The 14613-nt window shown below is 36.5% G+C and overlaps 1 protein-coding gene and 1 long non-coding RNA gene across 16 annotated transcripts in view; one reads left to right on the top strand and one right to left on the bottom strand.

The window, feature by feature from the left end:
• Window positions 1-14613, top strand: part of DNAH11 (dynein axonemal heavy chain 11) — an 80725-nt gene that overhangs the window by 28331 nt on the left and 37781 nt on the right. For all 15 annotated transcript variants that reach the window (XM_066991810.1, XM_066991805.1, XM_066991812.1 and 12 more), the window contains 2 exons: window positions 2670-2783; window positions 13229-13366. In XM_066991810.1, coding sequence (XP_066847911.1) covers window positions 2727-2783; window positions 13229-13366 — 195 coding nt within the window. In that variant the 5' untranslated portion in view covers window positions 2670-2726. The remainder of the gene's footprint in view (window positions 1-2669; window positions 2784-13228; window positions 13367-14613) is intronic.
• Window positions 4266-11281, bottom strand: LOC136790036 (uncharacterized). The gene is made up of 4 exons (XR_010829175.1): window positions 11255-11281; window positions 9296-9375; window positions 9042-9202; window positions 4266-4787 (listed from the first exon to the last, which is right to left on the bottom strand). It is a non-coding gene; the product is annotated as an uncharacterized lncRNA (long non-coding RNA).

A 14613-nucleotide genomic window follows, 5' to 3' on the forward strand; every position in this document is an offset into this window, starting at 1 on the left:
CTCCAGGGTTACTCTACCAGATAGATTTGCACCAATGAAATCATAATCAGCTTTTAAACAGATAATTAAATCAGTGCACAAAGTTGTGGAAGCACTCAGATTTCACTTAAAACTGATGCTAACTGATGTAAAGTCACTGATCTAAGCCACTGCTAAGCCAAAATAAGAGTTTTGACAAATATGCTTAGATTGGTATCTGCTTAATTTCCAAACCTGAAATTAAGCAAATACTGTTTTCATACGGGATATTTCCTTTTCTTCTGTTCCATTCCTTCTTTGAGGCCTATGGTTTCAGATAGAGCACTGAAGAATTAAAAGAAAAAGTCAAATTTACCAAAAGATGGAGGCTGTTTTTGATGAATCCGATACATTTACCTAGACCTAAAAAATGCAGTCAGTGTTCTATTGGTTAGGGAAAACCACATTGCATCACCTGAATTTACTGTTGGATCCATGGTATTTTCTCAGATTTTCTAAAAGGAAAACCCTTTTAGAGATGAAAAATGGGGGAGTGAGGGGAAAAAATGTGATGGATCTCAAAATCTCATAATCTGTTGAAAAGTCTTCACTTCACCTTCCCATTTCTTGTTTATCTCCAGCTGCTGCATTTCAACATATACCTTTAAATGCTTTCAGCTTACCTGTTGAAATGGCGTAAGCTGGCGAGTTCTCCTATGTGTTTGGTATCTCCTCAAAAGTAACATGCTGCCCTAATATTCTCCAACTTTGTATTTCACATACCTTATCTGGTCTCTAGTTCTTCATTACTAAGTCCTTTGCATCCTTTGCAATCCTTTGATACCTTTGCATCCTACACTGTTGTATAGAGTCCTGACCAGGAGTACTTCTCAATTTTTGTATCTCACACAGTGATCTCCAGGTTCCTGTTGTAAACCTGGACCATTCACTATCTGATGTGTCTTCAGAAGTTTTCAGGGTCCTTTTTCCAAGTAATCTATATAAATAGGTGGTATTCCACATCCATATGGACATGCTTGGTCTTCTCATTTCAGCCTTCAGTGATCAACTTCCATATTGAAAAGTGAGGTTTACAGCTACATCTACCAGAAGGACAGTCTTCATACTATTTATTTTTCAGCAAGAGCTGTTAAAGGCTTATCTGGGGTAGGGAGGGGAACAGGATATGTCAATTGGTCTTGTAAATATATATTACCTTTCTCACAGCTGTACCTTTTTTATGTCCTTAGATATCAAGATGGCAAATAATGCATTACTGGCGATATTTTGAGTCATAACTTTCTAAGCAAGAACGAAACTGGGCATCACACATAATCTGTTAATTCAGTACCCATTTGAAAAACGTATACAGTTTATTATGGTCTCACTGAAATGAATAGAAATTATAGAAAGCTGACGCTTAGTCCTCCCATGACAATGGTATGATAGCATGTTGTACTTCCTTATCCTGAAGGCTACGCTAAGCAGCAGTTGGTTAACCAAACCGGGAGGCTTAGTCTTACAAACACCAAACAGGACTTTGAGACAGCTGTCTTCCTTTCTGCTTTGATCTAGAGAGTGCTACCAGAATTGTGCTGAAGTGCTGTATTTTCTTGAGTACAACAATGGTGAAACATTCATCAGGTTAACTACACGTACATCTAATATAAGAGTAAGAATAAGACAAAGTTCAGAGGCTGGAATCAGAGCATCCTATGAAAAAGAGAATTTGAAAAATAAGTATTTCAGATATAGACCATTTTTAGCAGGTAAAGCAGCTAAAGTTTCTTGATTTTCTATTTGCAAAACTGAGCTGTGAAGGATGATGGTGAATACTCTGTTATTATAAGAACCCAGATAAAGAGTCTTTGATGATACAGGCAGTTGTCCATAAATACAAACAAAAGTTATTTCAGGTATACCTATCTAAAGCTATTTGTTTCCTACCTCCTTAGTTTATGTATTCATCTCTTTCATACTCAGTCTGTATTTTCTCCAAAAAAAGGGGGAGTCAGCAGGTTTCCATCTCATGCTGTTGTCCTCAAGGGCAGAGCAACATGCAGAGATGCTTCATGATTCAAAGCAGCAGGGAGGAAAGGAACTTCATATACCAAATTTTCTCTCTGGCTCAATGAGAATAAATGTGATCTAGCTACCCAGAGGTTAAAATACTGTTTTGGTAGAAATAGCAGATACAATACAATGTGATAAGTAGTTCAGAAACCTGTTGACTTCTAGCGATTGTAGATGGCTGATTTGCGAGCACATGACACTATCTCCAGCTCTTCATTACCTTATCCCCAGAAGGCTTCCCTCCTGAGCAGCTGCATGGGTCAACTAACTTAGAGATTTACTGACACAAGCAGTGCCTGATGGAACTTCTGGTACTACAGAACTCAGCTGTAATTGAGGCTCTATTCCCCCAGCTCTTCTGTCATATGATGGCACAAACAGGAGATGTTCATTCTCACAATGCAGAACATATGGAGTCTAGAGCCAGGCACAAACCTGCATAACTGTCAGTTGTAGATGTCTTTTGTTTTGTTGTTGTTGTTCTTTGTCTGGTTTGTTTCATATAAAATAAAATAATCTGTTCTAAAATCTCTTTGCATATACAGACATTGCAATGCAACTGTGAGTGCTTCAGCAGCTCTAATTTGATTTACTGTCTTAGTTTTCAATATAAATCTTAAGATTCATTGTTTTAATAGGTGAGAGCAATCCAAGGAGAAGTACATCAGAAACAGAAAAAATGTGAGGATGACCAGATGCAAGCCGAGCTGCTTCTTATTGGTGCTACAGCAGCCTTAGACATGCTTAATAAGGTAAAGATTTCACAGTTTGATGTCCGAAAACAATTTGTTCGCTGTTCAAAGCTAAAAGGTCATTCCAGTGTCAAGTTGCCCAGCATGATCAAACTTCCATCATCTCTGGGCAGCAACAGGTACCTGACCTGGCTTTACACTTTGCGTCAGCCTACTTTGTCAAGTTGCACATAGGATTATAGAGCAAGGAAAGGGCTGTGATCATGAGTATTTTCACCTCAAAATATAATTAATGGTAGTCTTCAAATTGCTGGTAATCAGAAAGCTTCTGCAGAACAACATTGCTGTTGCACACTCCTACAACTGTTTCTCAGATCTTCTTTTTTCAGGTTAATTTTACAGTATTGAAAGCCTTCATCAACCCACCAATGTTATTGCTGCAGTAATGATTTTACTGGCACATAAAGGGATGTGCTCAAAGACCAAAGCAGGAACGCTGCAGAAGTCTTTATAGGAAAGGTAACGATCAGTGAGACATCATAGTATCTGAGATGAGAGAGGGGAAAAAAATAGTTAAAAATCTGAGCCAGAGATGGATAGACTAAATCACATCTTTGTTTTCTCACAGTTTGAGTCTATGGGGATAAGATCTGACACTGCATTGTCCTCTTTTATGTGGGCTTGGTGACAATCTTAAGCCAGCCTGGGCTCCATTGCAATTTATTAACAGGAAAAATAGAAGAAAAGTCAAAGGGAGAGAATTTCATGATATTTATCTGATCTCTAAAATTTTCTTAAGTGAGTCAAAAATCACAAAATATGTTTGTGAGGGTTAATATGTCCAGCTTTTTGGGGAAATTATATTTTTGTTTTGCACAACATTTCCAAAACAATAACCTAGTGCAGGATTCCAGTTTTGCGTTTGTGGTGAAAGTAGGAGAAAGCGTCTGGTTATCTGAAATGGAAAAGGGTTAATGTACTGGAACTTCTCTCAGGCTGATGACTTCTTGCAAACTTTAATCAGCCATGATAAGGAGGCATTCCTGAGAATTGTCTGAAAGTCATCAAGGAACATTTCTTGAAAGATCCAGATTTCAACCCAAATTATTTTCATACAAAATCCTTTGCAGCAGCTGCTCTCTGTGCCTGGGTTATCAATGTAGTAAAATTCAATGAGGTATATGTATTGTCAGTTCCTTTCTTTACTAACATTGATGGGAGAATTTCTCTTTTTAAAGGTCTTTATTATCTTAGTAAGCTTAGTGTTCTGGGGGGAATGCAACAGCAACCACAGATAGAGAGGGAGGTATTCAGTGCTTAACAACATGTACGCATGTGTTTATTTCTTGTAGAAGGCTGTAAAAGATGTGTGGCTGTCCCAGTCTTTTCAATTGTCATTATGACACAACAGTTGGGAAATATTCATCTCCAGATGTACGTTTCACTTGATAATGTCCATCTGAGTCTGGCTGTCTAGAATGTAAGACATGGAGTTCATCAGCAGTGATTCCCCTGAGCATGTGGTAGCAGGATTCCTCCATTCATCCTAGTTTGATAGCATACACATACCTCATATGATAGCATGTATTATACATCATGATATGCAATTACAAAATAGTAAGCAGCTACTCAATTTAGATATCTACTTAAACTTAATGCCTGAATTCCACCTGTATTCTAAAACCATGAAAGTGTTGCATATAAATTTATTTTAGCTTGAGAGTAGACCCACCTTAGGGATGTACTCAGTTCTGCTTAAGATATACTTACATAAACTATAATTAAACCTCCTGTAGTCTTTAGGTAAATATTGAAAGAAATCTCTGCATGCTTCACTAATGTGTAGAAGGATGACTCTAAAGCAAGTATATATAATAAGAGACTAGCAGGATTATATGAAAGACTTTCATCAGGAGTTATTTGCAATTTCAATAATGAATGTGAGACCAAATTTTTGTCTAATGTACTTATATTGCATGCCTTCTCAAGCTGTATGGCGAGGTAGAGTTGAAGCGCTGTGCATTGGTCCAGGCAAATGCTCAGTTTGCAGTAGCTACAGAAAAACTAGAAATGATTGGGAAAAAGCTTCTTTTAAGTACTGCTTTATTAATAAGCATTCTTCTCTAATATCTTGAGACCATTTAATTTTATTGATTTGTTGTTGTTGTTTAATTTAGTTGTTTTTTATTGATTTTATTACTTCCTAGTTTCAAGTATTAAGGATACCTTCACATTAAGCATTGTCACTATTTTTTCCTGCAAACCTACTGAAAAATTTGCAATGGTTTTGGCAGTAGTACACAAAATTGTTCATAAGAAATTCACTGAATTTCCTCAAAGCCATATAGGCACATTATACCCAATACATTAATAAACCAAAATGAGAATTGATATAACTAGTTGGCTATGATTTTTACTAGGTATATAAGCCAAGTGTTATATATGAGTTAGGACCTATTGAACTATAGGAATAACTTCCAGAAAGGGTTTGGTACCTCATGTTTGTCTGTGTTTATGCTTGTCACTAATCATGTCATAAAAATGTCATCAAATCTCCTCTGATTTTTTGAACGACCTCCATACACATACACACATCTCCACACTCATAAGAAGTGGAAACTTTGACTATAGACTTCTACTGATGAAAGTTTTAGCTGTTATCTGAACAGACTAGGTTTATTGCCAAGTATACATTGAATTTTTCAGAGGGATAATTTGTTGTTTATTAATTATTCATTTAATGGAGTAGCTGCAACACAAAGCACTCTTGAAACAGACAAAGACATGTTGTGGTATCTTGAGAGATGGTAGGTGGAAGGAGTTCCTCTACTGCAGATAATTACCCTGACTTAGCAAACAAGGCTTTAAATTGTTCAAAAGACATGGCATTAATAGGCTTTAGAAGACTTTGACTTGCCTGAAGACTTTTTTTTTTTTGTAATATTTAGATATGAAATCCTACAGTTTTAGCTACCAAGCAATAAATGAAGGCTGAAAAATTTTGTAATGAGGGGATTATTCTCACTGTTTTCTCTTAAAGTATCAATTTAAGAGAATGAGTGAGATTTTCTTTTACTGAAAGACTTAGAAATCTTTGGGCAATCCTATCTGAAAGTTTCATTCTTTCTTTCAACAATTCCCTGTTATTTCTCCTGCTATCATAGTACCCAGTTTTTCTTGTTCGGAAGGAGATTCAGATTGAATGGTTAAGCAAAGATAGCATTCATTTCTTTTCCTCTTCTGGTACAACATGTATTTTGTACAACATGTTATACAGCCTTGTAACCTTGAAGTTGCCTATTCAGTTCAAAGCGCATCCGCACTAATGAAGCTTGTATCTACACTAAAAAATAGCTTGACTGAAAAATCATTTTTATTATTTCACACATCTATAGCAATGTATGTCTATTAAGTGCAAATAGTTTTTGGACAAAAATGCCATTAATGTTTTCTTATATTTTTTTTATTGTTAATTTTAATACACATCAGTCACCGCTAAAACTCATGGAGTCTTATTTTTTTCCTTGCCTGGCCGTATCTCAAAGCACCTTCTCTTTTTTAAGGAATCTTGCTGTTCAGTAAGCTTCCAACTTAGAGTCTAGTCCTGTCTTTTCATATTTATTTACTTCTCCTTTCATCTCTTCATAAATTTTGCTGGAGATGGTTAGCAGCAGTTTTTTTTTTAGCTGTGCTGAGTTCCTACTGGGAAGAATTCTGCACCACAGACAAAGCTGCAGTTCCCTCTGCAGTTATCTGTTTCCTGTGTTAGGCTAGCAGTTGACACATTGTCATTTAATATGAGTATTTTTCCTAACTACTTTATACAACCCATAGTGCAAGTTCAGACAGGCTTCCTTTTACAAGGTGGGAGGTTCCAGTTAAAAGTATTATTTTTATAACTGATTCATACAATAGCTGATCAACTTGATGAACATTTTTAGGGAGCAGTAGCTATAACTTGTGATTCTCCAATAGCTATTACTCATAACAGTATGAACTCCTGAGCTCACAAGTCTATTGAATGGAGAGTACTATAGAATCATAGAATGGTTTGGGTTGGAAGGGGCCTTGAAAACCATCTAGTTCTAACCCCCCTGGCATGCCACACTCTAGACTGGGTTGCCTAGTGCCCTATCCAAGCTGACATTGAACACCTACAGGGATGGGGCATCCACAGCTTCTCTGGGCAACCTGTTCCTGTGCCTCACCCCCCTCTGAGTGAAGAATTTGCTCCTAACATCTAATCTAAATTACTCCTCTTTTCGTTTAAAAGCTTTCCCCCTTGTCCTACCATTATCTGCCCGAGCTGGTGAAATTCACTGTTGATAAATGTAAAATAGTGTATATTGGAAGGAAAAAAAAAATGAGCTGTTTGTGAATACGTCTTGATTATTGTTCATTCATTATTCTTCGTCATTTTTAACCTCATCAGTCAATGAGGTTGAAAAGTCAAGTTCAACCAGATGCAAGTTTGAAGGCTTGGTTTGAGCTGGAACTTTGGTTCACTAACCTCCAGGGGTTCATCTGATAATATTTTGTAAAAATAAAAAAAAAAAAAAAAGATGAGTTTCAGTAAAAGAATAAAAAAGAAATATTTGTCTATGCAGTTTGTAAATAATGTATGCTAAAATGTATTTGTAACAAGAGAGAAAGGTAAGAGAATGGTGTTTTGGTATAGTGAAAAAACGCTGCACACATTTTACTCAGAGAAACTTGCTTTGTGACTGAGTCCAGAAATCTGAAGATAGCAAAATAGGATTCAATTTTTATACGTGAAGGAACTTAAAAATATATATATATACTTCCATAATTCAGATTTTAATCTACCATCTAACTACTGAGGATATTGGTAAAATCTTGGTTTGAAGGTATATTATTCCTATCCAGAAAAGTCTGTTTGCTTCTCACAGTCCACATGTTATATCTCATCTCTCAAGAAAAATGTACGTCCTTCATTTTGTAATATTTTGCCGTGTAATCTCCAAATATTTTACTTCAAAAGCTTCAATTACAGCACAATTCTTTGCACAGACCAATGCAAAATGATCATTCAAATGTATTGCAAATAGTCCAGCTGGCAATAGGGTTCTCAACTTGTTTGTCATGCTGCTTTCTGTACTGATTGAAGTAGTGACTGAAGTTGCTTATTAGTTACAAACTACTTACCTATACATAGTCTGTATCCAAATAGGGCATACCGTGCATAATCTTATGCGTACTTGGACTAATGATGATTTATATATCTATTGTACTGATAGAAAGAGTGTAATTTCTTGTTCGTTGAGAGATTTTAAAATGTCATTTAAAGAAAAGACTTGAAAGTGATTGCAGTAACTTAGTTTTAATTACATGTTTAAATTATGCCCTATCTGATAGCTGTGTGCCAGACTGGAAATGAGCAACGTGGCTATAAAAGCATAGTACGTATCATGAAGATGTGTATAAAAGCCTTTTTTTTTTTTTTTTTCTCCCCAGGACTGGCAAGTAGATGAAAACATGAAAACAAAGTTGTAAATTAGCATGCAACAGAGCTTTTTTTAAAAAAAAAAAAAAACTAGAAATCTTAACAGGAAGTTTAAGCATCTGGAATTATAAGAAGCTGGGGCTGTGTCACCCGCTTTACAAAATGTTAATCCAATAAGTTTCAAATATAAAAAAAATAAAATTGTATGGCTGACAGATGCATTTCCACTGACATCCGGTCTTTAGTGCCCAGTTTTCTACCTAGAGGATTGAGGATAATGACAGGCTGAAACATTAATAAAGTTCAGTAGGTGGATTGAACCCTGCAGATTGGTAGGTACAGAGCAGGGTCCTTTCCTGCCTTTGCAGTTCTGCTTTTTAACAGAATTCACATTCATTAATTCCATGAAATCCAACAATAGTCTTGGTTTAGTTTTAACCATAGTTACAGCTGGCATTTCATAGAGCCTCCATGTAGCTTTCAGGGTTTAGTTTTTTTCTCCATCTAAACATACAGAAAACATGGTCAACAAGGAATAATTTAGTCTGCAGTTTTTCATTCCTACTAAATATCCTATATGTGATTGAGGAACTGTAGTGTCCAGCCTTACATTTAAAATCAGCTTGAGTTCCTCAGCTGGAAACTTGTATTAATCCCAAAGCTAAAGGACATGATGTTCAATACAATTTCCCAAGGTGAGGTCTGTTATGTACAGCAGCAGCATTAACCTTGATTAGCTGATGAAAAGATACAAGTTCAGAATGAAACTTTGACTTTCTGCTGGTTTCCATTTTTAGAGTTAGCATGCTGTATAAATATTCACCAATGTCTTCCTCTTTCTCAGAGGGACTTACATCTAGCAAACTTTCATCAGCTCCATTTTTCCAACCATGGTAACTTCTTGATCTTTTTCATTTAATATTTTGATTCAGTATTTTGTAATATGCACCTCTGTCCTGTGCAAACAGTTCCAAGTGGCTCATATCAGGCATCTTAACTCACTATATAAGAGAGTCTGTGAAATGAGCATACAGAGAAGGCAAACTTGTATTTATTCTGAAAAACAATGTACAATGCAGGCATTTCTCAGTGCCTAGATTTTGTTTACCTTAGCTGCTGATAACCCTATGTGCACCATTAGCCTGTAGAAAGCTCCTGTTCCTTACTTCAGTTGTATGCGTCCATAGCCTGTAAAAACAAAAAGTCCTCTAATGCTGAAGGAAGGTCACAAGTGCTGTGCAGGCATTCTTATATATTTCTCTCTATCTGAGCTGCCTGCTGGCTGGATCTGATCTGCAGGAAGTTTACATCTCAACGCTACTTCTTCAGAAGCAGACATGCTGTGCTGACCTATCAGCCGTCCACTGAGGAGCCAAATTTCTTTTAAGCTTGTACAAGGCCAGTATGCAGAGCTCACAGGAAGAAGGTACTCCACCAGTGTAAATCCATTTGCATCTGCATCAAATCAAGCAGTACGGCAAAGATAGAGATTTTGTTTGTCGTTTATTGATGCTAGCCTTCCAGTAGTCCTCTCCATTCTCGAGCTAAACAAATTCAGTAAGAGTGATGAACCAGTTACTCCTCTATCTTGTCTCTTTCAATTCATCACATTAAAGTGGCATTAAAGTTTTTCTTATCAGTATCCAGACATCAATCCATACATTCAGTTGCCCCCTATCCTTCAATTCATTCCCTGCCCTTTTCCTTCTGGTCATTTATTTAGCTGTCTCTTTCCCACCTTCCTCTCTCTGATTTTCTAAAGAATAGACTTTGAAGGCAGAGTATCAGTTGTTAGTGATGTTAGTGTCTGTTCCTGCATTCACGGATGTGCTGTGCTCCCTGACTCATAACTCAGCTTCTTTCTTCTAGCAGGGAGAGAGAGGAGAGTTATACATATTTTTCATATGGAAGTTTTTGTGGGCAGCAATTTTCAGTAATGATGATTGGTGCAGCTGTTAGTAATCAATAATACATCTTCAGCCTAGACAGCACAGTAAACTAACCTCCTTTCACTTTGCATGGCTTCCAGAATATATCTTTAAATGACAAATTAAATTCTTATCAAACTTGGGCAATATTGTAATAAATATTGTCACAGCATTTTTTTAATGTCAAACATACACAAACTAGTACTAATATTAATACAGTATGTTTTTTAAATATTTAGAATGTGTTAAAGATGACTGAAAATAACTCTGAGGATGATGGTGATGCCTACACATCCTTTATTTTATATTAAAACTTAAACATGCTAACACATACATTTGTCCATCCCGTTGAACAATTGCTATGTATTTACACTAAATGGAAAGAAAAACAGGTTAGGAAATAGAAAAGAAAAAAAGTTTTTTTCATGAACAATTAGTTTGTAAGCATATTGAGTGAAATGAAATCAGATTTCCATCTTTAGAGACTGTAGTTTTCTACTAAAAATATTTGTGAAAACTATGATTTTGCATTCACATATAAGAAGTACGACTTGCATGCAAAAATAAAAGAGAAGATGAAGTAGTATGCTTATTAGAGTTAAGGCTAAAAAACATTTGGCCAAGTTAACCCTTTTGCAGAAAGATTGTGTAATTTGTACTTTACCACCGCTATTTTTACATGTGGACACGTGAATACTGTGAAATATTCTGTGCCTGAAAAGAATTGTGCAAGGGCACAATCCAAGCAGGATCAGTATGGAGAGGAATGGCTCTCTGCTCTGAGATGGAGAGCATAGATCCCAGCAATAACTTTCTCAGTAACAACTGATTTTAAAATGTGAATTATCCCAAAGATTACTGGGATATAAAATGCAGTATGTAATTCTGCTGTTGTTACCCTTTGTTGTGGTTTAACCCGGCCGGCAGCTAAACACCACACAGCCGTTCGCTCACCCTCCCCCCTCCCTCTCTGGGATGGGGGAGAGAAACGGGAAAGTGAAGCCGGTGAGTTGAGATAAAGACAGTTTATTAAGACAGGAATATAATAATAACAATAATAATAATAATAGTGATAATGATAATAGTATTATTACTAATAGTGTGTATGAAAACAAGTGATGCACAATGCAATTACTCACCACCCGCTGACCGATGCCCAGCCTATCTGCGAGCAGCCGGCCCCCCACCCCGGCCAGCCACCCCTATATATTGTTTAGCATGACGTCAGATGGTATGGAATACCCCTTTGGCCAGTTTGGGTCAGCTGTCCTGGGTCTGTCCCCTCCCAGCTCCTGCTGCACCCCTAGCCTGCTCGCTGGCAGGACAGAGCGAGAAGCCGAAAAGTCCTTGGCCTGGTGTAAGCACTGCTCTGCAACAATTAAAACATCAGCATGTTATCAGCGCTCTTCTCATCCTAATCCAAAACATAGCACCCTACCAGCTACTAGGAGGAGAATTAACTCTGTCCTAACTGGAACCAGGACACCCTTAAATTTTATTTATGTTACATCCTATGAAAGAGTGACAAACAGGATTGGTGTGTTTTGTTGTAACACCTTGCCCATCCAGAGGTCGTGATATAGAAAGTGCTCTGATATAGGAGAATATTATGGCCCAAAAAAATTGCAACAGACCTTGCTGTTTTGCTCACTGTAGGAGGTTCTTGCCATCTATCCTGCTATTTACCACCTGAGCCTGGAGTCTTTGGATGAGTGCATCTTAACTATGGTCAGGTCTGTGTTGTTGTGCAGGCAAACTTGGAATGCTGTAAGTAATAGTACCTGTGTTTAAAAAAAAAATAAAATAAAATAGAAAGCTGTGGGAAAGCTTCATGGAGCTATGCGCTCCTTGCTCTGGCTGCTATTCTTCCATTAAACCTGAGATGCAATTTTTTTCTTCTAAAGTGGAAATTACCATCCTTAGTTCTGTAGTTCCTCTAGAGAAACAAAGCAGTTTGCTGAGCTGGAAAGGAGTCTCTTTTTAATTCTGAGTAGGAAACAATGGAAATGTTTACCTTCTGATGACAGAAAAACAAATAAATACAGTGGCCATGCTTTTCCTCTTGTTTATTCTTTTTATGAACAAAAGCAACAGTTTGTCGTTTTTATTTTTTACAACCAGAAGAAACTTCTGCTTTTTTTTTCTTTTTCCCTCTCCTGTTGACTACTCTTGACTGATTATTACCATATTTCTTAGACTTCTTCAGGTGGACAGGTTCTTGAAACTTCAGCAACAATAAAAAGATAGCTCCTGTTCTAAGTGTCTTTTGACATAGTTATAGAGGTGCTAACAGAAAAATATATTTATATTAGATGTTTTATCTAACAATACCATGTCATCCTATGTGCTCAGTTAAGCAAATCTAGTTAAATTCTGCAGCCTTGTTATATGGCAGCTGTGGCTGATACTGAGTTCAGGTGCATTTGGTAGGAAATCTCTGAAAGCAGAGGGATGGCACGTTGCTGTCTTTTGAGCAGAGTGCATAAGGCCGTGGTTCAAGTGTGGATCGTCATCCAGGACATCTGCCTTCTTTCCTACCACTAGTAAAGCCATCCTGTCTGCCCACTAGCAAACTGCTGGATCTCCTTATGCCATCAGGCTCCATAAAATAATAATAATAATAATAATAATAATAATAATAATAATAATGTGTCTTCTTGCATTTTTTTTTCTCACTGGTACAATTTTAAATGACACAGAATGCACAGAGCATAGTTACAATGTCCTAGGACACTTGTACTGTATCTAGCACAATAAACTTGCAGTTCTGTCTGGGATCTCCAGATTCTGCAATAATACAGATCATTGTCATCTAGCAGAAATATTTCCCTTCTTAAAATCATCTCCAAACACCTAATCTACATCATTTAAATAAATATTTCTTAAGGGATTTTAATTATGGTTTTGTTCTCCATTGTTTTTATTTATCTTGTGCCAGGAGTTGTAGAAAGAACAAAGTGCAATAAACCTTTCCTCAGAAGTTTGTATCCTTCAGACTTAAAGGTGCTATCTACTAGTATTGTCATTCATATGTTATTTGAAACAAAAACAAAACAACAAAAACAAAAAGCAACCTTAAGCTATAATACTTTACCCATCCTTTTTCAAAATAGATCCTGGGTGGCAATCTGTGTAAACTCACAGCTTCATCATTTGAGAAAGCAGTTGCAGAGAAAGTCCAATGTCAAGATGATGTCAACCAACCAACCAAAACTATTGAGCTGGCTGAAGTGTTGGTCAAGGGCCTTGAGGTAAGAAGATTTTCTGAATGTTCTACGTAGTGTGAGTTTTGAAATATCTGAAGTGTTTTGTTAAACATGAAGTTAAATTTTGAGGATAGAGCATGGAAAAAAATCTGGGGTGACAGGCAACAAGATGACCCTCCTTAGAAATAATTTAAATGGAAGGAAAAATAAAAAAATAATAAAAATAAAATTCTGAGGAATAAAATGTGCTGCACCACACCTGAGAAATACTACTCTGCATTTCCTGTTAAAAACAAAAACCCACAGGTATTACTGAATGGCTGATATTGGCGAGATTGCTAAGGAGAAATCTCGATAACTAAGTCACCACATTTATATACAACTGAGAACACATTGTGACAGTCTGGGCAGCCTCTAGTTAACGAGCAGAAAGACTGAATAATCCTCTAGGTCAGGATGGAGTTGCCCTGCGTCTGCCCCCAACTGCACTTTAGATTGTAAATAAGTAGAAGGCACCAATCAAATACTTGCTGTTTGCTTTTTTTTTTTTTTCCTTTTGCAGAAACTATTCATTTTTAAATAAGAATGAAATGCATTTGTGTTAAAATTATACATATTTCAATGTGGTTATTACCTTTATTTGTAGACAAACATCATTAAAGCTAACACGTGCCTATTTAATGGTCACTAACCATTCAAGTCAGCCACAGCATTGCTGTGCATCCTCTCCAAAGTCTTTACAGAAATCGTGCTGTCTTGATTCATCATCTAGAATTTTAACAATCCTTTTTTGATGGATAAATATAAATAACACTAAATTAAAATTACAAAGAATAACTACACTACTACATGAGTTTCCACAGCAGTCTGAATAATTTTTTCTTAAATGTTTTAACTTGGATTTCATAAGATTCCTGTGACTTTTCATTCTGTGATCTTAGAAAGCACATTTTTGTTTCTGCAAATCTCTCAGCAGAATTTAGCAATTAAAAAGATTAAATCAGTTTAGAAGAAAAGCATTGTAGGAATATAGAACTAATAATAATAATAATAATATAAAAAGACATCCATTTTTTATACGTGATTCTAAAATAAGTATAGTTAGAAATTTAAAGCATGTGAATAATCTTTGTTTTGATAGAAACAGCAGTGAAGTCAGTGATGTGTAGTGTTGTTTTGTGCATATGAGAATTTCTGTTTGTCTCAAGATGCCTTAATCAGTCACTGTTGGCCTGACCCTGCAGACCCTCAAAGCCTTTGGACACCCTGTGGAAGCCAATGGCTCTTGCCTA

This window comes from Anser cygnoides, chromosome 2, assembly GCF_040182565.1.
Source record: "Anser cygnoides isolate HZ-2024a breed goose chromosome 2, Taihu_goose_T2T_genome, whole genome shotgun sequence".
Taxonomy (NCBI): domain Eukaryota; kingdom Metazoa; phylum Chordata; class Aves; order Anseriformes; family Anatidae; genus Anser; species Anser cygnoides.